The 26,286-nt window shown below is 36.8% G+C and overlaps 2 protein-coding genes across 2 annotated transcripts; both read left to right on the top strand.

The window, feature by feature from the left end:
* The first annotated feature begins 340 nt into the window (after nt 1-340).
* LOC108227818 (uncharacterized TPR repeat-containing protein At1g05150) lies at nt 341-3,089 on the top strand. Its single transcript, XM_017403174.2, has one exon. The coding sequence runs from the start codon at nt 535-537 to the stop codon at nt 2,956-2,958; it is 2,424 nt and encodes an 807-aa protein (XP_017258663.1). The 5' UTR covers nt 341-534; the 3' UTR covers nt 2,959-3,089.
* A 6,382-nt stretch (nt 3,090-9,471) lies between these two features.
* LOC108227307 (coatomer subunit alpha-1) lies at nt 9,472-15,273 on the top strand. The gene is made up of 4 exons (XM_017402380.2): nt 9,472-9,721; nt 9,821-10,048; nt 10,712-11,206; nt 11,988-15,273. The coding sequence occupies exons 2-4, from the start codon at nt 9,841-9,843 to the stop codon at nt 14,933-14,935; spliced, it is 3,651 nt and encodes a 1,216-aa protein (XP_017257869.1). The 5' UTR covers nt 9,472-9,721; nt 9,821-9,840; the 3' UTR covers nt 14,936-15,273.
* The last annotated feature ends 11,013 nt before the right edge of the window (nt 15,274-26,286 follow it).

Genomic DNA, 26,286 nt, shown 5'->3' with positions numbered 1-26,286 from the left:
CATTTTTATGATATTTTAATTCTCTCAAAAATATATGACTCAAAATCACAATAATTTTTCGGTACAAAAATGATGGTGCTCATCTGTATTCTCTTTATTAGAGTCGAATATTAATATTAAAGTCTAATATTAATTTGAAATGAACATTTATTAGTTCACAGTCATACAAATACAAATAATGGTGCAAACCTTACTTTATTTTTTTATTTCAAATAACAAAGCACACCACATTTGAATATGACAGGAAAGATTCATTATCATGGTTGGCTGGACCATTACCCCACCAATTTGATCAAAGGTGAAACAAATTTAATTTATTCCCAAAAATATAAAATTAATTAAATTCATTTACATATCTTTACCTGCTTTATCTTCCCGTGAGATCCATCTATCCTAATAATGAAACCCAAACAAACCCTAATTCCCCAAAACTGATTTCCCCTCTCTTAATTTAATTTCTAGGGTTTCAAATTTCACCTTCAATTACACAATTGATTGAGATAGTTGTTCGATTCGAAACCCTTGTTTGTCGAAATGACGACACGGGGCAGCAGATCCGAGAAGGTTCGGACAATATTCGAGCAATTCGATGTTAACGTTGACGGCGGTCTGAACCGTGAAGAAATGGCGGCGCTGGTGGTGGCCGTGAATCCTAGGGTTAAGTTTAGCGATGAGCAAATCAATGCGATTCTCGATGAGGTGTTCAAGACGTATAGTGAGTTTATTGATGGTGATAAGGGGCTTACGCATGAGGGATTGTTGAGGACTTATGATGATGGTGCTGGTGACGTGGACCGTGATTTCGATGCGTTGGGATTGGAGCTCAAGGCGGAGAGAGTGGAGGAGGCCTCCACTTCGTTGGTGGATGAGACTAGGAGTGTGGTTGATCCGAATAAGAAGCTAAGGACCGCTGCGTGGGCGACATCGCCTAATCACGGGATAGTGTATGATGATACGTGGAAGATTGTTGATGAACTGGAGGTTATGATTAAGAAGTTGAAGGCGAAGGGGGTTAAGGAGGGTAAGGGGAAGGGGACGGGAGGGGGGAAGGATGGGGAGGGGAATTTTGATACGTATTCAGATGCTGGGTGGTCGAGGGAGTTAGGGGCGTCAAGTGAGATAAGTGATAAGAGGGTTGTGTGGGAGGAGAATTCGAGTGCGTATAATGCGTTTGTTAAGGAATTGGGGGTTTTGAGAGGGAGGGCAGATGGGGCGAGGTCGAGGTCGGAGGCGTTTGATGGGCATATGGCGATTGGGAGGGTTTTGTATGAGCATCAGTTGTTTAAGGAGGGGTTTGTGAGTTTTAAGAGGGCGTGTGAGTTGCAGCCTGCGGATGTGAGGGCGCATTTTAGGGCGGGGAATTGTTTGTATGTTCTTGGGAAGGAGAGGGAGTCCAAGGAGGAGTTTTTGCTTGCTTTGGATGCTGCTGAGGCTAGTGGGAATGAATGGAGTTATTTGCTTCCGCAGATTCATGTTAATTTGGGGATTGCTCTTGAAGGTGAAGGTATGGTTATTAGTGCTTGTGAACATTATAGGGAGGCTGCAATTTTGTGTCCGACTCATTTCAGGGCTCTGAAGCTTTTGGGTAGTGCTCTATTTGGGGTAGGCGAGTATAAAGCAGCTGTTAAGGCTTTGGAAGAGGCTATTTATATGAAACATGATTACGCAGATGCGCATTGTGACTTGGCTTCGGCATTACATGCTCTAGGTGATGACGATAATGCAATTAAGGAGTTTCAGAAAGCTATTGATCTCAAGCCTGGTCATGTGGATGCTTTGTATAATTTGGGTGGACTGTATATGGATATGGGTCGGTATCAGAGAGCTTCGGAGATGTATACCAGGGTTTTGGGTGTGTGGCCAAATCACTGGAGAGCGCAGCTCAATAAGGCAGTCTCGTTGTTAGGAGCTGGTGAAACAGAAGATGCCAAGAAAGCTCTGAAGGAAGCTTTAAAGATGACAAACAGGGTGGAGTTGCATGATGCAATAGCGCACTTGAAGCAGCTACAAAAGAAGAAGTTGAAGGGGAATGGGTCTGGCAACGGGGAGGAGAGCTTTGTTGTTGTAGAGGCCTCAAAGTTCAAGTTGGTTGGTGAAAAGACGACATCTAGGCCTGAATTAGCTAATGCTATTGATGTAAGAGCTTTTCAGAGGATCACCAGGTTGAGCCGCTGTGATGTTGATCTGCTTAAGAAGGAAATGAATGAAGGCAATGCACCAGTGTCTTACTCTGGCGGTGGTATTCCAGAGAAGTCCATTCGCAAGGCTTCTTTGGAAGGAATTCTTCATAGGTTACTTGGTTTCCTGAAGCCCGAAACCTTTGTTGGAGCGGTCAAAATGATCAACCAAAAAATCCTATCTGTTTTGGATGAAACAGAATCAGGAAGGGTGGATTTGGGCATGTTTTTCGCTATTATTGCCCCTATCTGCAGTGGTCTGCCAGAAAGGAGAAAACGAGTTGCATTCGATGCCCTTGCATGGCGTTCTGTTAATGAAGATGCAACACAGATAAGGAAAGTTGATGCTTTAAGGTACATTAAGGTGTTAAGATCAATCTATATCCCTTCTTATGGGATTAGTGAAATGTTGGAAATACATGGAGACACGGATGTTTCATTGATTTCTTTGACAGAGTTTCTTGTAATGTTTGACGATCCTGATTGGGGTTTTGGTATTATGTCTACTCTACTGAAACTTGAGAGTGGAGACAGAAATCGTCATGGCAGACACTCTTGTTGCATTTGTCGTTACCCTATTATTGGTTCTCGTTTCAAGGAAATGAAGTCTCATTTCAGTCTGTGTAGTCAGTGTTACAGTGAAGGTAAAGTGCCTCCAAACTCTAAGCAGGAAGAATACAGATTCAAAGAGTACGCAAGCGAATCTGATGCAATGAAAGATAAATGCATGTGGTTTAGAGTACACTCTAAAAATTCATCTCCTGTTGAACCCCCTAGATAGTGAGTGTGTTCAATTTCCTTTTCGGAACTACCTGTAACATTTCAAGTACAAATTTAGTTCAGTGTGATGAATATATGTTCCATGTATGTGTTTAGTGGCTTGTTCTTTTGTATGATAAGTCTTTTCAAATTTGTCAAGTATTTTTCCCGCACTTTATCTTCAATATTAAATTTTCTTGCTTCTTTCATACCCATCAATGGCCTTATGGTTGAAATGCTAGTACTCGAAGGACACTTTCTGTTAAGTTTGCTTACAAGTCATTTAGCAAATGATTAGTGTTGCCTAGTTTTGAAAGGTTTGTTAGGTTAGATCATTGATTACATGCTTAATTTTTAGTAATTCTATTGCTTTTTGTATAATCAAGAATTATCAACAGATGATTAATATAAACTTGATCATAATTGTCGGTCATAAATGGTTGGTACTTGGTAGGCACTGCTTGAGGTTGGCCCATTGCGCCATTGATTAAGGGGTTGGAGTGATAATTGACAGGCCACCAAACAAACAAGAGAAAAAGAGAGAGTCAATGAGCTGTCTAAAGTCTAAACTGCAGAGTTGGCTAAGAAAAGAATAAATCAGCACTTTTTATCATTAACAGGCTGTTATAATGCACAACCATGAGGATGCTAAATTATCTTATTTTGGTCATCTAATCATGTCCAGCAAGGGAAAATTTTAAGTTATGGTCAGATTCTGTTTTTGTTGCTAAATTTTGTTTGGAGTGTCCTGGGCTCTGGAGACCAACATGGTGATGTCATATTTGCAATGTTGCATCATTAATGTTTTATAACCGAATTTTAAATACTCAGACAGTCATTTTGTCAGGTCGAGTTTCTCAAAGAAAAGCAGAGCGCGAAGCCTATGCTCTATCATATGATTCCAAGGGTGAGGACGATTATTTTGCGATTGTTTCGATTCTTGTTATTGAATTCCTTGCTCTTTGATTTTTTCTAAATCTAGTCGTTGAACAATTCTCTTATTTTGCATGATTTTATGTTATCTTTTCACCTGTTGATTTTTTCTACCTCGTTTTTGTGGAGCACACGTTCTTGAGGATGCCAATAGATAAAACGAAAACAAAAACGAGGACCGAAAGATAGCATATTCTTATAAGAGAAACAGAGGACATATTTCATGAAAACAGAGATGTGCTGGAACAGCATAGTTTCTGTTGTATTGCAACTTATTATAATCAAACAATGCCCCAAAATCTTGTGATTAAGAGATATTTGGATATACTTACCATGACCTTTCTTTTCTAGATGCGGGCCTATAATTAATGTAATCATTTTGAGGGTTTCAAAATTATTTTTTCGGATTCGGGCTTATAATCATTTTGAGGGCTTCTTTTTAGAGGACCATTTCTTTCGTGGATTCGGGTTTATCAATTAACGTAATCATTTTGAGCCCTTCTTTTAGAGGACTATTTTTTTCCTGGATTCGGGTCTAGCAATTGATGTCCATGAGCGCCTTTTTCAAAAACATTAACTCTAAAATTTTTTATGTGAATGCAGGGATTATGTTATCTATTAGCCCTTTAATAATCTATTATAGTGTTTTTCTCTTTCAATGATGAAAAAAAATCATACAAACAATTTCTAGCCTGGACCAGCTGCCTTCTTTCTTTGAGTATTGTGAGATGCAGTAAGGTAAGCTCGGTATAAACAACACTGTTGAAGGGACTCCGGGTACTGCACATTGAGGACACATTTTTTAATGATCCTTCAATAAAAAGATTCATTTCTAACGCCCTGCTTAAAAATGAAATATGAAACTTCTTACGACCAATTGTAGGGATGTAGCGCAGCTTGGCATTCTTTGCCAAGTACAAACTGGTTTTCGTATGGTCTGGTTCTACAGATTAAATTGCAGCGTATGAACAGATATCAACCACACCAGCAAAATGTATAGAGAGCTGAAAAATACATCTTTTAAATCAATTGCAATTATTCATGCATACCTATAACAGATGGGTGATGGACCAATAAAACAGGCTTTCTAAGCATGTGGAGTACTCGCATTAGTACATCCATTTCTTCGTCGTAGATATTCCATGTGCCGTTCTTCCTTGGCAAAGACCTGGAGAAAAAGACTTCCGAGTCAAGTCGAATAGAAAACGGTAATGTTGTGTTTGGTTGGGGTGAATGATTCCGGAAGGAATGGAATGAAAAATAAACTATCTCATGGACAATTTTTAATAAATTTCATTCTTTCCTCCATTCCATTCCTTACATCATAGGCTAAATATCACACTTTCAATTTGAGATGGAATGCTCCATTCTCTCACATTCTCAATTTTTTCTCCAATCTCATCGTAGCAATTTTGCACTCCCTCAATATTTTTTCAAACTTTCTTCCTATTTCTATTAATTTCTAAGTATTTTTACTCATTTCATTCCATTCTTCCCAACCAAACACAACATAAGTGATCTGCACTCGGATGACTGAAAAAATCAAAAACGAGAAGAGTAAGATACGAAAGCAGTGGATTGAAAAGTGCTTGGAACTATTAGTACTGTAAGAGAAAGAAAGGTTGTAATTAAACTCTAGCCTTCTTGTAGCATTATTAGTACCTTTTACAAGCAACTAGCAGATCACATTTTGCTCATTCTTTTCATAAACTTGACAATTTTTGAGCTCTTCTCCTCCATCTCTTCAACAGCAGAATTTCAAGGCATTCTCCGATATCATTTCTTTGTATACAAAATCATATTGCTGGTCCACTCAATGCTTCGTTACACGCATGCTCAGCCAAAATTTTCTTTCTACTTATCTCCGTTACACAAAGTTTCCATAGTAATTTTCAGAGATGCAGTAGAAGATTCCAAACTTCGACATTCAACCATTTTATCTTTTAAATCATCCAAATCTTTACCAGATCAGATATTTAACTTTTCAGCATATTTCATGCACGTTACTTACCGAGCGACAGATTTCAGTGATTCATATTTACAGTTGACAACTAGCATCATGCAGAGACCTTTTGGAGACTATGAAATGTCTCTTGGTACCAGTTCACTGTGTCGGAAGTCAGAACCACATGGGTTAGGGGATGTCAAAGTTATCCCGACCTCGAAAAAAATAGAATATATTGTTTTATTAGACTGAATTATAAATGTCAATATATTTTTTAGTGTCCAATAAAAATAGAGAAGAGGCTTATGTTGTAGAAAAATATTACTTCATACAAAGAATATTATTTAGCAAAAAAAATGATTTTAGAAAATTAAAAAAATATTATAAAATTAATCCTTAACTTAAGTAATTTAACCAAAAAAAATATTATAAAAAAAAAAAACCAACACTAGGGTCTACCCTAATTCACAAGTCAGTGTGTTTACGGATTACAGTATACTTTTCTTTCCGGTTTTCATTCATTCATTTCATCTGCGAAACCGCCTTCCTCTCCCTCTCTGGATTTATTTACTCAATGCTCTGTCTTGCTTTCTTTTTTTCTTTTTTTTTGACAGAGCTCTGTCTTGTTTTCTAAATTACAAGATATGATAGATTTATTATTTATCATATTTTTTTTTATCACTTTTCATGCAAGGTGCATTCTGATTTATCATTTATTTTGTGAAGTTAGACTACAAGCGTTCATAACTTAGTCTGCATCTTTCTCTACTGATATACTTAAATCTTTAATTGGTTGTTGAATTAAGATTTAAATTTATCAGTATTGTATTCAACCCCCTTATGCAATACATTCGAGGACCAACAGGTGCTCGTCGTCGTTTGATCCTGAATTGATCCGGGAAGTCCCTACTAATGATAATTTAGACTTCTTTATCATTTTTGAATTATTGAATTGTGGTAATCTAATTTGGTACTTTCGAATTACTTTAAAATTATCAGAAGAGTCATGAAATTACAGTTATTAATTGTTGATGTGGCTAAATGTTCTCATGTAGTAAGTGAATTTTTTCATCATATTTGTCATATTATGAATTTGGTGGGCACTTCGTGTAAGAGAAAAAATATGCTTCAACAAATACATCATGAACTTACACGAAATATTTAGAAAGTGATGAGATATTTTCTGAAAAAGGGAAAAATCAAGAAATTTTTTTAACTCGACCGAGAGATACATGATGGGGGTCCACACCAAAAAACAATACTTCATCTCTTTTTGATGTGGCCATCAGTAAAGAAATGTTTTGGGATATAATTAAATATTCAAACCCCAAGATTTTAGTCCTGATTTTGCCACTGCCGATTCATCCCTAAGGTGGTCCATGAAGAGGTGCTTGCATACTTGTAATAACTAGCTTATGACCCGTGCTAAGCACGAGTTAAGATAATTTTATAAATATTTTAAATGTTGATGTTGCAAGAGAGTTTAGGAATAATCTGGACCGAAAGTTATTAGGATAATATCTAAAAAGATGGGGAAATAATTAAACACCAACAAATAAAAGTTATCGATATATTTCAAGAATTATGGAAAGTTAATCTAGGTTGGAAGCTATCACCAATGATTTCTAAAGCAAATGGAAAAAATATTGAACATCAACAAATATAAGTTTTACTAAATCAAGATGGAAGTACATATTTAATAGGTGCATGTGCCTTTTGATCATGCGTCTCTACAAGCTAAAGACTTGCCTAAATTTTTTATTTGAAATTGTTTAAGAAACCTGATAGATAAAATGTTATATGTAATGCCGGTCGGATATCTCAACAGTGCTTGAAAAATTAATAAAGAAATCTAATAAATTTTTAGGCTGAATAACTTAAATTCTTTTTATAAGTCAATTTTTTTGTATTAATATGAATTTGACTAATAAAATTTTGTATTAATATTGACTTTTATTTATTTAAATTATGAAATATGATAGAACTTTCATAAGTTTTTTGTAAATTAAATTTTTTGAATTTTTAAAACTAAAATGTATAGTTTTGTTGACGGGTCAATTCATGATATCTTTCTGATTGTTGTCACTAAAGTATTTACTACGCTTACAAAAAATCTCACGAAATCATAAAATAGCTCACTAAAATACGAAACATTAGTGACTAAATTTTTTTTAAACCTCGATAATTAATTAATATTACTAGTGAAAACAATAATATAATAATTTTGAACATTATTATAAAACGATATAAATATGAGATGGATTAAGTTATTTGTATAAGTCAATATTATTATGTCTTCGTAGTGATTTATTTCACAATTGTAAAAATAATAAATATAAAATTATACATATTTGTAATTATTTGGGTTTGAAGCATATTTTGTTAATTTCAACTCAAAACCGACCTTGCAGCTTGTAAAGTAGTCCAACCGTAACGTGAATCACATCTAGGTTTTAAAGTAGTTCAACCCGAATCATGATCGGTCATAAATCAAGAGCACTGAATTGTAATTTTACATCAAATTTGAATCAAAGTATAATATCACACCGTTAAATATTGAATTTATCACTCGTTTAATTCAAATATATCAAATTAGTGAAACATGTGTCAATGAATAAGACGATACAAAATTTTAACAGTTTAATGATGATACAAAATTTTCTTAATAATCAAATTGACCAATTTTTAAATAAATAACTAATTTTTCTCTCCTCTTTCTTTTCCTTTTTCTTAGCAATCGCCGGGGCTTTCGTTGGATCTGTACCAGTGGAATGCCCCAAAACCTTTTATTTCCTTTGTGTTTTCTTCCTTGTTTCAATAAAACTTTTTTGGCATTAGTTTGTTTTTTTCCGGATCTCAAGATTCAAAACTTTTTTAGATTTGGTCTTCTTTTCTCTTAGATCTCAATTCCACGGAGCTACGGATTTCTCATTCTTCCCAATGATTTTATTCTCGAAAGTGGTCCGAGTTATCTTGTTTTTGTGGGTTTGTTCCCCAGATCTAGTGATTGCCTTGGTTTAGCTAATATTTCATTTACGCATTCGGTTGCTTGTTTGTTTTATTTTTTTGTTGTCTCACCGTTTGTGTGAGTTTTGTTATTTTCTCACCGTTTGTGTGAGTATGGTGCTTGATTTAGTAATTAAAGTTGGAGGACTGCATTCTCAGTCGATAGCTCAAACTAGTTATGGCGGAAGCGAAAGTGGCAAAACATGTGTATATATCATATTCAACAAATCACGTGATTTTGCCTCCAAGAAGATTGGATTAATCGGTGATTGTTTCTGTGTTTTGTTTGTTCGATGCGATTGTTTATGTAGACGTCGTATGACTTTTTATTATTGAATTAACTCATTTATTATATATAAAAAATAATTTGATCAAATAAATTACGGTTTGTCTAATGTGTGCCCATGGGCACATGCTAAACACGGAAATTTTTGTATTTGGGAGATTTTGATTGGTGTGGTTGGTGTATTTGCAGTGGGATCCACCATTATCATGAGATAGGAGCCAATCAAAATGATCAAAACACAAAATTTTCCGCGCTTAGCATGTGCCCATGGGCACACCATAGAAAAACCGAATAAATTAAACTGGGGAGGACTTTTGATATTTATTGCTTGTATATCGGATGCAATCAACCCGAACCGTGACCAGGGCACCGAATTGTAATTTTGCACACAGAACTAAATCACAGTACAATACAATACTATAGATACAATCACAAAATACATACACGCGAGTAGATCCACCGGCACTTTCATTCTCTCTTTAATTACCCCCTTCCGATCTACACACCAAATGCACCTCTCTCTCTTATCCTACACCTCCTCTTTGCTTATCCTGCGCTCACTTCACCGCCGGCAAACAATCCTCGCCGCGGTGATCTACTAATCTCAGATCTCAGGTACTGTCATTCGATTAGGTCATTATATCGTGATTTATTAATTTATACGTGTTTTTGTATGTCGCGATGTGATTGAATGCGTGTCTGATGTTGAATTAGGCGATTGATTAGAGGAAGCGATGTTGACGAAATTCGAGACGAAGAGTAATCGAGTGAAGGGACTGAGTTTTCATAACAAGAGGCCATGGATCTTAGCGAGCTTGCATAGTGGAGTGATTCAGCTTTGGGATTACCGTGTGGGAACGCTGATTGATCGCTTTGATGAGCACGATGGACCTGTTCGCGGCGTCCATTTCCATAATTCTCAGCCGCTTTTTGTCTCTGGAGGTCTTTATTTCTTTGGATTTGTTTAAATTCTTGGAAAATCAGTTATGTGTGTGTATTGCTTACGGTTGTGTTTTTGTTTCAAGTAGTTGTATTTAACTCTGGAATGAACACAAAGAGCAATGCTGGTGTAGTTTGTCATGTTACGAATATATAAGCATTGTGATCTGATGTTATTAAATTAGGAGTATCAGAAGTTTACATGAACATGTTTAGGAGTCGATTTTTGCTTTATGGTTATGTTTTGTTTGATTTAACTAGTGGAATAAGTGCAAACAGTAATGCTATTGTCATTGGTCATGTTACTTAAACTTGCTAGGGATTTTTAACTGTTGTAACATAATGTTGACCTTAGTATAGGAAACTAAGATATAATGGCATTAAAGTAGCGTTATTTGAAGATAATCATGGTGAATACGTGATGATTTTAGTGTCATTTTATCTTATCTGGTGTCGTGTCTCATTATTCTTGTGGAAGTAGCATTATTAAATAAATGGGATAATATGAACCGCTGGTATCAATTGAACTTGGGAAAACACAAGTCTATAGCTATCATTTCTGTGCTCTGTCTTGAGTTACTTGCCAATGTACGTGCTCTTTGGCATTGATTTAATGAAAGAATTTAGTGAGGTATTTATTGGTTTAATGGAAGAATGATTGCGCAGGAGATGATTACAAGATCAAGGTGTGGAATTATAAATTGCATAGGTGTCTGTTTACCCTTCTTGGACATCTAGATTACATCCGTACAGTCCAATTCCATCATGAGTATCCTTGGATCGTGAGTGCTAGCGATGATCAGACTATTAGGATCTGGAATTGGCAGTCGCGTACTTGTATTTCTGTGTTGACAGGACATAACCATTATGTTATGTGTGCTCTGTTTCATCCCAAGGAGGACCTTGTAGTATCAGCTTCTTTGGATCAGACTGTTCGAGTTTGGGATATTGGTGCTCTTAGGAAGAAGACTGTTTCACCTGCTGATGACATCCTTAGGTTGAGTCAGATGAATACAGACTTTTTTGGCGGCGTTGATGCTGTTGTTAAGTATGTCCTGGAAGGTCATGATCGAGGAGTCAACTGGGCTTCATTCCATCCTACTCTCCCCCTCATTGTTTCTGGAGCAGATGATCGTCAGGTTAAGATCTGGAGAATGAATGGTATGATCCTGTTATACAGATTTTTAATTTTCCCCCTAGCTTCTATATTTAGTTTAATGTTAGTGATTATCTCGTCGTACACATATATCAAATGATTCAGTGAAAATCTTATAATTTACTTGGCAATCAGAAAAACAAGACTCATAAGTTTGCGCATTGGGATTTTCTTTTGGTTGTTTCATTTGCTTCTTAGCCAAAAAAGATTAGGTGTTATTTTCGTCTTCTTGAATTGGATATATTGATGGCTGATGTTAGTTGCAGCCTTGTAGGTTGAGAAATGAGTTAGCAACTTAAGCCATAAATCTCTCAAGCTGAAGCCTTGTTATTAGTGCCTCACATAGTGTAAAACGCGAAAGCTAGACATGGAGAGCTTATAATAACTTTGGTTATAGATTATCCTTAATTTCGTAAAATTATAAATTAATGGGGGCAGTGATGTTTACGTGTCTTTACAACTACTTTGCTTTTCTCTGTATAAGTTTATTCGCATTGTATTATGCACCAAAAACAGAACAAGTTACCTAAGTTTCGTATCTACTTTGTTAGCATGCTTCTTAGTGACTCTAGCCTGGACTGCACTTTAAAACAACACATGCCTGTTTGTTAAATTTTGAATTGCCCAATTGCTTATACACTTGTAAATATTACCTTTTTCTTGGGCAGTTAGTAGCGAATGACATTACATGATATATATTTAGGCTTTCATATCACTTATAATTTCATCATGCTAATATCTGCATTTGTGTAGAAATTGTATACTGATAATGGGCTTATATTTCAGATACTAAGGCTTGGGAAGTTGATACTTTAAGAGGGCACATGAACAATGTGTCCTGTGTTCTGTTCCATGCAAGGCAGGATATTATTGTTTCAAATTCAGAGGATAAGAGTATCCGTGTGTGGGATTCTACAAAAAGGACTGGTCTGCAAACATTTCGTAGAGAGCATGATAGGTTCTGGATTCTTGTGTCCCATCCTGAGATGAATCTTCTGGCAGCAGGCCATGATAGTGGTGTGATTGTTTTCAAGTTGGAGAGAGAACGTCCTGCCTTCTCTGTCAGTGGGGATTGTCTTTACTATGTGAAAGACCGTTTTCTGCGCTTCTATGAGTACTCAACTCAGAAAGAAACCCAAGTTATCCCAATTCGTAGGCCTGGTTCGACTAGCTTGAACCAAGGACCCAAGACCCTTTCTTATAGCCCTACTGAAAATGCGGTTTTGGTCTGTTCAGACTTGGAAGGGGGATCTTATGAACTCTATATAATACCCAAAGACAGTTTTGGTAGAGGCGATACAGTTCAAGAGGCAAAAAGAGGTCTTGGGGGTTCAGCAGTATTTGTTGCTCGTAACAGGTTTGCTGTGCTTGAGAAGACCAGTAACCAAGTGTTGGTGAAAAATTTAAAAAATGAAATAATTAAGAAGAGTCCCCTTCCTGTTCCTACTGATGCGATATTTTATGCTGGCACTGGAAACTTACTATGCAGGGCAGAAGATAGAGTTGTGATTTTTGATCTTCAACAAAGGATTATTTTAGGTGATCTTCAAACTTCTTTTGTTAGGTATGTTGTTTGGTCAAATGACATGGAAAATGTGGCCTTGTTAAGCAAACATTCTATTGTTATTGCTGATAAGAAGCTTGCACATCGGTGTACTCTTCACGAGACGATTCGAGTTAAAAGTGGAGCTTGGGATGACAATGGTGTCTTCATTTACACAACATTGACCCACATTAAGTATTGCCTTCCCAATGGGGATAGTGGAATTGTAAAGACCCTTGACGTCCCAGTATACATCACAAAAATCTTTGGAAACACTATATTTTGTTTGGATCGAGATGGGAAGAACCGTCCTATCATTATTGATTCAACTGAATATGTGTTTAAACTCTCTTTGCTGCGGGAGAAATATAGCCAGGTTATGACCATGATTAGAAAATCAGATCTTTGCGGACAAGCTATGATTGCTTATCTTCAGCAAAAGGGTTTTCCTGAAGTTGCACTTCATTTTGTAAAGGATGAGCGAACTCGTTTTAATTTGGCACTCGAAAGCGGTAACATCCAGATAGCAGTAGCTTCTGCTAAAGAGATTGATGAGAAGGATCACTGGTACAGATTGGGGATAGAGGCCCTTCGTCAAGGTAATGCAGGTATCGTGGAATATGCATATCAGAGAACAAAGAATTTTGAAAGACTATCTTTCCTCTATCTTATAACAGGAAATTTGGATAAGCTTTCAAAAATGATGAAAATTGCTGAGGTTAAGAATGATGTTATGGGTCAATTCCACAATGCCTTGTACTTGGGTGATATCCAGGAGCGTGTTAAGATTTTGGAGAATGCTGGTCATTTACCCCTTGCATATATCACAGCTTCTGTCCATGGACTTAATGACACTGCTGAACGTCTTGCTGCTGAATTGGGAGATAAAGTTCCTCCTTTGCCAAAAGGGAAACAATCATCTCTTTTAATGCCCCCAAGTCCTATAGTGTGCAGTGGTGATTGGCCATTATTGATGGTCACAAAAGGGATCTTGGAGGGTGGTCTTGACAATTTTGGAAAGGGTGGTCAGGATGAAGATGATGATGTTGCCCCAAATGAAGATTGGGTTGAAGACCTGGATCTGGTGGATGTTGAGAACATACAGAATGAGGACATTAGCATGGTACTTGATGATGAAGAAACAAATGAAGACAATGATGGAGGATGGGATCTTGAGGATCTTGAACTACCACCTGATCTTGACACTCCGAAAGTTAGCAATGTGCGCTCTTCAATATTCATTACTCCATCTGCTGGCATGCCTGTGAGCCAAATTTGGGTTCAAAAGTCTTCTCTTGCTGCTGAGCATGCTGCTGCTGGTAATTTCGACACTGCAATGCGTTTGCTAACCCGGCAACTGGGAATAAGGAACTTTGCACCCTTAAAATCATTATTTATTGATCTCCACACCGGCAGCCATACTTATTTACGTGCATTCTCCTCGGCTCCAGTCATCGCACTGGCAATCGAGAGGGGCTGGAGTGAAGCAGCAAGCCCCAATGTACGGAGCCCACCTGCACTGGTGTTCAGCTTTACACAGTTGGAAGACAAGCTCAAGGCAGGATACAAAGCCACAACTGCAGGGAAATTTACTGAAGGACTGAGGCTTTTCCAGGGAATTCTTCATACTATTCCGCTGATTGTTGTTGATACTCGTAGAGAGGTGGATGAAGTAAAGGAATTAATCATCATTGTAAAAGAATATGTTCTCGGTTTACAGATAGAACTCAAGAGAAGGGAATTGAAGGACAATCCAGTTCGTCAGCAAGAGCTTGCAGCCTACTTCACTCATTGTAATCTTCAGCTGCCTCACTTGAGACTCGCTTTATTGAATGCCATGACTGTTTGCTACAAGGCAAAAAATTTAAACACAGCAGCTAATTTTGCTAGGCGACTCCTAGAGACCAATCCAAGTGCTGAAAACCAAGCCAAAACAGCCCGCCAAGTTTTGCAGGCTGCTGAGAGGAACATGCATGATGCCTCCCAGCTGAATTATGACTTCAGAAATCCATTTGTGGTATGTGGAGCAACATATGTTCCAATATATCGGGGACAAAAGGATGTAAGTTGCCCGTACTGCAGCTCACGCTTTGTGCCATCCCAGGAAGGGCAGATTTGTACTGTTTGTGACCTAGCTGTTGTTGGTTCTGATGCTTCTGGTTTACTCTGCTGTCCTTCACAAGTCAGATAATTTGAACTGCTGAATAGTTACTGTTTCATTGTCATACCATTAAACTTGCTGTTTCTGTCCTACAGGAATTTTAAAGACCGGCTTGAGTTTAAGTTAGTATGTGTTTTTAAATTTAATATTTGTTTTGAGTTCAGCTTTTTAATATTTCTTCCTTCTCCCTCCCATTCTTAGCTTTGGCATTACAACTTTTAATGTAATAAACTATGTAAGAATTTTGTCATGAGCGATTCATGTGATTCGAGTCTCTAGTGGATCCAGGTCAAGTTGAGACTTGTCACTGACACTGGATCCTCCGACGATGTAATACTCATATGTTATAGCAACTTTGATTTTTTCAATATTGTCAATTGCTTTGTGGATAGGACAACTGGTGCTTGTGGAACTTGGGTAATTTATGGACGTATGTCTATTTGGTCAGAAACTGCGATGTTTAAAATGAAGCATGAAGTCATAATGAATGCTATGATTCTTTGCGGAGAGTGGTTCGGAAAGATAATACTTGCTGCTAAATTTGTTTGCATTAAAACCTAAACTTTTGGTGTTGACACTTGACAGAAATTAATAGAATTTGCCATGAAAGAATTGATTACCATTTGTTTGTCGGAGAGATTATGAATGTTCATCGGGAAAGAGTCCTAAAGCCCCTATCAGGTTATCAATTGCAAATCTGCAAGTGACACTATGACAGCATTTTCTCGGTCTACCATTATCAAGGAATGGAGATAAGATTAACATTGTTGATGATCCATCACCACCACATATAAAAATCAGATTAGACTGTTTAACATAATAACATTATGCATTTCTGACATCAGCAAAACATAAAGTTCTTCATTCAATAGAAGACAGAATATGAACACATCAATTCCAATAAAATCTAATCTTGAACCACCACTACAAATGCTACAATGAACTATCTAATCATCAGCATCGGCTCTGGAGGAAGCAGAGGAAGGCTTCTTGGGCAACAAATGAGCATGAATGTTGGGCATGACTCCACCATTAGCAATTGTAACTTTCCCCAATAGCTTACTCAACTCTTCATCATTCCGAACAGATAGCTGAATGTGTCTCGGAACAACTCTCGTCTTCTTGTTATCTCTCGCCGCATTACACTTGAATAATTCATTCAATCCAATTAGCAATAAAATGTGTATTTTTAATCTCAGAAAATTAACAATTCCAAAATTATCTGGTCCGGAGAATATTAATTTATTATACACACACCTCAGCAGCGAGGTATTCAAGAACGGCAGCGAGATAAACGGGAGCACCAGCACCAACACGCTCAGCGTACTTGCCAGCCTTAAGAAAGCGAGCAATACGACCAACGGGGAATGTCGAGGGGCAATCAGCCAGTATGGCTTTCAACTTGGCCTATTTGGCTTTTTCATACAACTCATTTGACTATCTACTTTGCCCGTTTGACAACTATTGTACCCATTAGGAAATATTTTCTACGATCTATAATAATGCCGGTTCCTCATCCTCGATGACTATAATGTTCACTTCTTGTATCTTCTCTCATTCACGTCGTGGTTTACAACATTTTGAAGCATACTGACCGAAGATGTTGTAGTTGTAACACTTTATCCTGCGATCTTGTCACGAAAGAACCACCCCTAACTCTTCGATTCCGAGATGTCAAGAAAAGTTGTCCACGCTCTCGGAGCTGCCCTTCATTCTTTCTTCGTGAGTATTAATTAAGACGATCCACTATTTCTTCGACCATCATTACTTTCATAACTCCAAATTGCTCAATGTTTGACGCTATTTGAAGAAACTTATTAAGGACTGCATGCAGAATTTTCCTCACAGCACTCCATTGCTCCATTGTTTCTCAAAGAACTCGACCATTAGTCACAATCCCTCTCAACCTCATATAAAACTCATCAATGTTATTTGTTTCCTTCATGATCATCAGGGACTCAAACTCTCCGTTTAAGTTTTGTACCTTCGCTTTTTTCATTCACTCTACACCCATGCACATCATTTTAATCGATTCTCATGCCTCTTTAGGAGTTTCTTTATCAGCAACAGCCAATAACACATCTTCTGAAACTCCTTGATATATTGCTTCAAGGGCTACCTGAAATGTTTTATCTACGATTATCTTGGGTTCCTTCTGCTGGATCGCTCTCCATACTCCTTGCATCGTCATGAACACTTTCAAGTTCAGAGACCATGTTGTCTAATTACTCATTGTCAACATCGAGTAGTTTAAACTTACAATACCTTTTTTTTTTTTTGTCTTGGACGTCTCCATAATTTCTTTCTTGTGTTTGAGTTGATATTTTGGAATACAGGGACCTATACACCCGCTCAGATATCAGATGTTGATATAGAAGCTGTTAGAGTTGAACATGAAACTATGAAAGAGTATGTTCTAAACTAAAGAAAACAAAATGTGAATATGACGATTAATAACATTGAGTACATATAGAGTATTTATGCATATAACTACTAGAAACTGGAGCTTAAAAACTAGCAACTTAACTTGTATAATATCTCCACTATATCTACACTCCTAATAACACTCAAATAAATTACTGACCATCTATACCTACATTCCTGATAACACTTAAATAAACTACTAACCACGTCCACAACAACTGTAGGACTGATATTTACATTTATTAATGAATGAACACAAATAAAACAAAACTAAATAAGTTTAAATTATCTTCCAATAATTGCAACTTTCACTTGATATCTAGATTATTTTTTTTATCTCGGCATTTCCAAATAGATTAGAGCGAGAAGCCACAATTTCAGCATTCACTCGATATCTTGGCTCTTTTATCTCGACATCTCCAAATAGATTAGAGTCAGAAGCCTGCAAAGCAGCACTTTTGTGTTCCTTTCCAATATTTTTAATATGAAACAGTGTCATTGAGGCACCCTAATTCCCTAAACCCAAATCTTCATAATAAAAGGGCTTGTGTTATATCATAATTTCCAATTTCTTGAGTATGTTTGAACATGAACAGAAGAATGTGTTTGAGACGGTTTTGTGATTAAGTGAAAGGTAAGAGTAATGAAGAGGAAATGGATGGAAGTAAAAGACGAAGAGAATCAGATGGAAAAAGTAGACAAAAAAATCGATAAATTTGGAAGATAATACGTCATGACTCTTATTCGGACTACATATCGAAGAGTGTTATTCTTTTACTACCAAATTTTATAAATTTAAATGTTTGCGATTCAAATAAAAATTTTATTTAAAAGATAATCAAAATGAATCTGCCATACAGACTAATAAATTCACAAATTACCAGTTTCTTTTATTGAAAATGTGCATACCAATCGAGACATGCACTCAAACTTTTATTAACTTATTTTATTTAGATAATCGTCTTTTCTCTAAATTATAATGTAGACCAACTGATGATATGCACCCAAATATACAGCTACAGTACCGCCGAATAACACTGTATTTAAAAATAAAGTATTTTCAATATATATATATAGCCTATGATCAAATACAAACCCTTAAATACGAACAAAGAGAAATAAAACGTATATGACATCACCAATCTTCTTAGATGTCATCACTCACTCCTGTCCCACTCCCGACCCCACTCAATCCATCTGGGATCCACTTAAACCTCGCTAAGGCTCGGGACAGGACCCAGATGGGCTCGATACAAGCTGAATAGCCAATACTTTACTCATTCTCCTTTCCACTAGGCCCCACCTAGGCCTTGCCAAAGCCCATCTCGGGATCCATTCTCGAGACCCACAAACCTCACCATACCTCTAAAAATATTGGTTCGTATTTAAGTTTGAATTTATTAGTTTGTGCTGGAGTAATATAAACTTATTTACTTGCTTTTTATATATAAATAATTCCTATACCCTAAAATAAAAAGGTATATATAAATATATTAAACCATGGCAAAAAAAAAAACTATAGTGAACAAGAGAATTTATTAGAATAATATATTTTAATACTCGTACTTATTCAAAACTCACTTTTAGAACAAATTAAATATGGATTTAAAGCCCCGTCTTTAGTTGGAACAATAATTTATATATTTTCTTATAATAAAGTACGAGAATAATGAAAAAAAAATGTGAAAATAACACGGTGACCTGACAATTAAATAGTGGAAATAAAGAGCTTTAAAATAACATTAAATTATCAGTTTTGTTAAAATATTAAGATGTTAAAAAGGAGGTCATGGACCATGATAGAGTATATATTTACGTATATTCTAGATGATTTTATTCTCATATATATTATATTTTGCATTTAATTGGATATTTATTTAATAGATTGAAAGTCATATGTTCAGCCTATTTGTATTTAAAGAGGTACAACTCAACTCGGATCAGAAAGCTCAGTAAATAGCAAGTCATCGGAATCAGTACGAAGAACGTCAAATGATTTATGGAAATCATATGTCAGATAAGTTTCAGGATGCTGCTGCACGCCACTGAAAGAAGTTCATTAATAAGTTCATGCCTCAGTGCACGAATAATCTTTTGTGGCACGTTCAGGAGTTCAGAAGACATAAAGTTTCTATACTTTATTTCATCAGAAGATTCCATTTAATGAAGATGTACGTACAAGACGAAGACTCGACGAACTAACCAAATTCTTATTGTTTATATGACGAAGAATATTTGATTTAACTAGATACAGATGAACCAGACAGTACATCTGTGTATCAGTTATTCAAATTAAATATTTAAAGTCAAGCAGAAGTGGTAGTTCGTTCGTTCGACAAATCAAGAAGAAATTATTAAAGTTTAAAGAAGACATGAAGCAGTTCTACTGAAGATTGGGTGATTAAATATTTAATAGACTATTATTTCACTTCTCAAATAGTTATATTAATTATGTGATTTATTTATTAAATTAATTCACTCTCGAATTAATTTAATTTATGAATTTATATGATTAACTTAATTAAGTGAATAATTTTCTATTTTATATTTACTACATTATTACTTCTTTTTATCACCAAAACCACCCAGCAAGACAATCTGTGATTGTCTTGCCGATCTACCCACTTGGGATGAAGTCAGTGTGCAAGACAATTCAGTTGTCTTGTCTTGCCGTGTGTTTCAATGGTGTGCAAGACAATTCAACTGAATTGTCTTGCCGAAGGACTTGTGTGACAGCAAGACAATCCATTTGTCTTGTCTTGCCGAGAGTCACACATCCTGCAAGACAATCCTGTTGTCTTGTCTTGCCGAATGCTTGAAGGTGTGCAAGACAATCTTCAATTGTCTTGCCGTTTGTAGTGTTTGTCTTTCTGTCAAAGAGATTGTCATACCTTCCCTTCTAATTGTCTTTCTGACTTGGTTAAAGCTTGGTAGACAATCTGTGATTGTCTTTCCTTGCCTTGATTTGTCTTGCCCAAGCCTAGATTGTCATACCCTCTTAGTAATTGTCTTGTCTAGTGTTTGTCTTGCATGTACAATGCTTTGCCTATAAATATGGCATTCATTCTTCATTTCTAAGTGTTCATCACTTTGTAGATCAAAGTATTTGTAAAGCTTTCAAGTTGTTCGTAACTTGCTTGATCGTTATATCCACAGTTTTCTGTGCTTTGATAACCCGGTTGTTTTAATCACTAAATCTAGAATATACCCTGTCGAATTTATTCTACGAACTTTAGTGGACATTAAAACTGAACCATTTTAATTATATAACGACTTCAAACATTGTTATATTAATTAATTATAATCTGATTAACAAATCATATTCAATCAGATTCACTTCCGCGATAATTTGGTATTGATTGTATTCAACCCCCCCCCTTCTACAATCATTTCTGGACCTAACAATTGGTATCAGAGCGAGGTTGATACCATTTTTCCGTATCAGATCCTTTACACACTCTGTAACGTTCAAATATTTTTTATTCGAATTAATTTTTATCCAAAAATTAATTTTGATTAAAAATATTTTTCTTTCAGTAATCCAAATCTCATCCAAACACTATTCACTTTAAACTTTTGAAACATGAGTACACAAAAGATCAGTAGCATTAAAATCCCACCGTTCATCAAGGAACACTTTGGCCTATGGAAGAGGCACATGTTATTATTCCTCCGCACAGCCAACAGAAAATATATCCGGATATTAAACAAGGGTGTTTCTATTCCGATGAAAGTCATATTAGCACACGAAGAAGAAGGTGTGTTAATACCTCATCAGACCATTCCGAAAGAACTTCATGAGTACACAGATGAAGAGGGTGAACAGATGAACTTAGATGACGCTCTTCAACTAATTTTGGTGGAATCTCTAGATCCAGTAATGTACAATGCTGTTGTTAATTGTACGAATGCCAAACAAATCTGGGATACATTAGAGATCATCAATGAAGGCTCAGATGAAGTTAGAGAAAACAAGAAAGAGATACTGATGGCTCAGTATGAACAGTTTGGTTCCAATCCCGGAGAAGGGATTTCAGAAGTGTTTATCAGACTTAATAATCTGATTAATAATCTAAATTTAAATGGGAAATACTACGACAAGAAAGAGGTCAACATGAAATTCCTCTTAACACTTCCTGAACATCTGGAACACAGAATCACTGCCATCAGGGAAAGCAGAGATCTGAATGAGATATCTCTGGAGAGACTCTACGGAGTGTTGAAAACTTATGAACTTGAACAAGTTCAAAGTAAACAGAGATATGGCTGGGGTAAAACACTGAACCATTCGAGAGCTCTAGTTGTTGAGTCACCTGTACCGGAAGAGAAGAAGGATATTGTTGTTCCTTCTAAAAAAACTCAGGAGTTTGTTGTACCTGAGATGGGTCAGACTGCTTCTTTCAGTGGTGATGATGAGTTCTATACAATGGAAGAGCTAGAACTGTTAGAAGATCAATCTCTGTCACTGTTTGCCAAGAAGTTTAGAAACATGAGATTCCGGAAGAACCCTTCCTACAAATACAAACCTACTGCTAGTAAGTTTCATAAGGGAGGTTATTCATCTTCTACAAGCAAAGGAGGATACAAGACTGGGATGGTGGATAGAAGTAAATTTAAATGTTTCAACTGTGGTGAACCTGGACACTTTGCAACTGAGTGCAAGCAGCCCAAGGTTCAAGGAAAGAGAAAGGATTCGTATGACGAGCTGAAGCAGAAGTATGATGCCTTGGTGAGAAAGCATCAGGGAACTTCTGGAGGTTATAACTTCAAAAGCAAATCTTATCTGGCAGAAGGCAAAAGCTGGGATGATACAGATAGTGATGAAGAGGAGCAGCTAGGGAATGTTGCTTTCATGGCTAATACTGGATCATCTTCACCTCCTCCTGCTGGAAGCTTTCAGGTAGATCCTACATGCCCTAAACTGTTTATGCAATTAGGACTTGAAAGGGATGATGCTATTAAAAAGTTGAAAGCTGCCAATCTTAAAATTGATACGTTAGTCTTAGATATTCATGCTTATAAGATGAATGAGATGAATGTATTGAAACCTAAAATTGAACAACTAACTATGGATTTAGGATTACAAGTTGCTAAAGTCAGAGTTCTAGAAAAAGGTGAGATTGCTTTAAGACTTCAGCTAGATGAAGAGAAAGTGAAATGTAAAGCCTTTAAGGATGCCTCCACTATAGTCAAAGAACTTAATGATAAACAAGAGATCAAGAGAACTGTTGGAATAGGTTTTGACTATAACAAATCCGTAGGTAAGGCTAGTAACATTACTCCTTTTAAGAAGAGTGCTGAGGAGAGAGGGATTCCTTTTGTTTTGAAAGATTCCCCTAAACCTTTGTTTAAAACCTCAGAAGCTGAACCTCTTTTAGAGACTCCTGTTGTCATTAGATATGAACTCAAACAGGAAGACCTTAAAATGAAAGAGAGTAATGAGAAGAGAGATGAGATCCTGACATCACTGAAACCAATCAAAGTGAAAGGCAATGTTAGGTTGCCTAAAGCTGGTTTAGGTGTCAACTCTGAGAGAACTAAATTCAACAAGCCTAATAATTTTGTGAATAGTAAGAACAAGAACAATAGATGTCATTCTACTGAGAACTTTAAATCTGTTAACAAGGTTAGAGTAGAATCTATTGATGTTCCTACTACTGTGACTGATATTCCTGTTGTTCCTGTTTTTGATGCATGTCATAAATGTTGTGGTATTGATAATTGCATGACTTGTGCTTTCAATATGATGTCTGCTTATTTTAGAAATTTGCATGCTAAAAATGAAAACACATCTCCTAGACAACACACAAACAATAAGCATGCTAGATCAAAGACTGCTAGTCCTCCTCGTGTGAGGAAGGAGACTTATGTTCCAAAGCCTAAAACCAAGGTTTATAAGGCTGTTGTTAAGGAAGTAAGTTCAGTCAAATCAGAACCAAGTATCAGTCCAAGAGGCTCTGTTGTATTACCTGATAGAAATCAATTCTTTAAGTTTGCTGGACCCAATCAAGTGTGGGTCCCAAAGAAGGTTTAATCAGTATGTCTTTTGCAGGGTGCCAGTGGAATTGTTCGTGTTACCTGGGTGCTTGACAGTGGAGCGTCAATGCACATGACTGGCAATAAATCCCTGCTGGAAGACATAAGAGAAGGAGCTGTCCCTACAGTCAGTTTTGCTGATAATAGCAAAGGTCGTACTGTGGGATATGGCAAGTACAAAATTGGAAGGATCATCATAGAAGATATTGCAATAGTTGAAGGACTTCAACATAATCTCCTAAGTGTCAGTCAATTCTGTGACAAAGGATATTATGTTCATTTTGAAAAGGAGATATGTATCATTAAACATATCAAGGATAAGCGTCCTTCACTATGTGGCATAAGGAAAGGCAATATATTTGTAGCTGATTTGTCTTCAGGACCAGGAAACGAAGTTCACTGTTTCTACGCCAAAGCGTCTGCTGAAGATAGTTGGTTATGGCATAAGAAGCTCTCACACCTCAACTTCAAAACCATGAACTCTCTAGTCAAGAGAGATCTAGTGAGAGGCTTGCCTTCCCTGGAATTCTCAACTGATGATCTTTGTGAAGCTTGTCAGAAAGGAAAAGCGAAGAGAGCATCTCACAAAGGCAAAACCATCAATACCATTACAGATCCACTTCATTTGTTGCATATGGATTTGTTTGGCCCTGTGAATGTTGCGTCTATTGATGGAGGAAGATATGCCTTGGTTATTGTGGATGACTTCTCAAAATTTACTTGGGTTTACTTCCTGGCTTCTAAGGATGAAACCCCGTTGACAGTGATTGATCATATAAAGCTGTAAGGTCAGACAATGGCACAGAATTCAAGAATAAAACTCTAATCAACTTTTACTCTGAAAAGGGAATTAGAAGGCAGTATTCAGCACCAAGGACTCCTCAGCAGAATGGAGTCGTCGAAAGAAAGAATCGTACATTGATTGAAGCTGCAAGGACTATGATTGCTGAATCAAAGCTTCCACTGTATTTTTGGGCTGAAGCTGTGTCTACTGCCTGCTATACCCAGAATAGAACTTTGATCAACAAGGATCATATGAAAACTCCATTTCATCTGTATAACAACAAGAAACCTTATGTCAAACATCTTCATGTCTTTGGAGCCAAGTGTTATGTTCTCAAGGATGGTGAAGAGAACTTGAACAAGTTTGAGCCAAAGGCATCTGAAGCAATTTTTGTTGGTTATACAAATAATTAGAGTTTTTGTAATTGATACTCTGTCAGTGAAAGTTAGTGTCAATGTAACATTTGATGACACTAAACTACCTAGTTTACAATCTGCTGATCCATCTGAGTCTCTGAAGTTTGACAACTATCCAGACTCTGATTCAGATGATGATATACCACCTGAGGTTGCAACAGGAGATGACAACAATGATGGTAATGATCCAGGCAATGGTGGAGGAAATAGTGGAAACACTGGAGATTCCACTAGTGCCAGTGGTGGATCATCAAGTCAACCTGGCAACAACTCAGGGGGAGCTGATGGATCAACTAGTCACACATTTCAGCTCAATGATAATACCGCTGAATCATCAAGGACACATCTTCCAAGGGAAAGGATTTGGAGCAGAGATCATCCCTTTGATTTGATTATTGGTGATCCTGATGTTGGTGTCAAGACTAGAAGTGCTACGACAAATGAATGCCTATTCTCTGGGTTTCTATCTCAACTAGAACCAAAGAAAATAGAAGAAGCACTTGCTGATCCTGATTGGGTTCTAGCCATGCAATAAGAACTCAATCAATTTGAGAGACAAGAAGTCTGGGCCCTGGTTCCAAGACCAAAAGGAAAATCTACCATTGGAGCTAGATGGGTCTTCCGTAACAAGTTAGATGGTGATGGCATTGTTGTAAGAAACAAAGCCAGACTGGTTGCAAAAGGTTATTCACAAGAAGAAGGAATTGATTACGATGAAACCTATGCTCCAGTTGCTCGTCTTGAAGCCATCAGAATATTTCTTGCATTTGCTGCACACTCCAACTTCAAGGTTTATCAAATGGATGTGAAAAGTGCATTTCTGAATGGAAAGCTGGAAGAAGAAGTATATCTGGAACAGCCCCCTGGCTTTGAAAATCCAGAGTTTGCTGATTTTGTATGCTTCCTATTCAAAGCAGTCTATGGACTCAAGCAGTCACCAAGAACATGGTATGACACTCTCTCTGAGTTTTTAATTGAAAACAATTTTACTAGAGGTGTCATAGACAAAACTCTCTTTTACAAATTGCATGATAAAGATATGATATTTGTACAAATATATGTTGATGATATTATATTTGGTTCTACTAACGATAACTTGTGCAAGAGATTTGCTAAGTTGATTCAGAGTAACTATGAGATGAGTATGATGGGTGAGCTGTCCTACTTCCTTGGTCTTCAAGTAAGCCAAAAGGAAGATGAAATATTCATTTGCCAATCCAAGTATGTCAGAGATCTTCTTCGAAAGTTCAATCTAGAAGACTCTTCACCGGCAAAGACACCCATGGCCACTGCCACAAAGCTTGACCAGGATAAATCTGGTAAGAAAGTTGATATCACAAGCTATCGAGGTATGATTGGCTCTTTACTTTATCTTACTGCAAGTAGACCAGATATCATGTTTGCAACATGTTTGTGTGCTAGGTTCCAAGCTGATCCTAAAGAATCACATCTTATAGCTGTCAAAAGAATCTTTAGATATCTTAAGGGTACACCTGGATTAGGTATTTGGTACCCTAAGAATACTGGTTTTGACTTAACCGGCTATACAGATTCTGATTATGCAGGATGCAGGATTGATAGGAAGAGTACGTCTGGAAGCTGTCAATTTCTAGGACGTCGGTTGGTTTCCTGGTATAGCAAGAAGCAGCACTCCGTGTCTACTTCTACTGCTGAAGCTGAGTATATAGCTGCTGGAAGCTGCTGTGCTCAGATCTTGTGGA

The sequence above is a fragment of the Daucus carota genome, chromosome 6, assembly GCF_001625215.2.
Source record: "Daucus carota subsp. sativus chromosome 6, DH1 v3.0, whole genome shotgun sequence".
In the NCBI taxonomy this organism is placed as follows: Eukaryota; Viridiplantae; Streptophyta; class Magnoliopsida; order Apiales; family Apiaceae; genus Daucus; species Daucus carota.
Note: the sequence above shows the minus strand (reverse complement) of the source record. Positions and strands in the feature narration are given on the sequence as shown.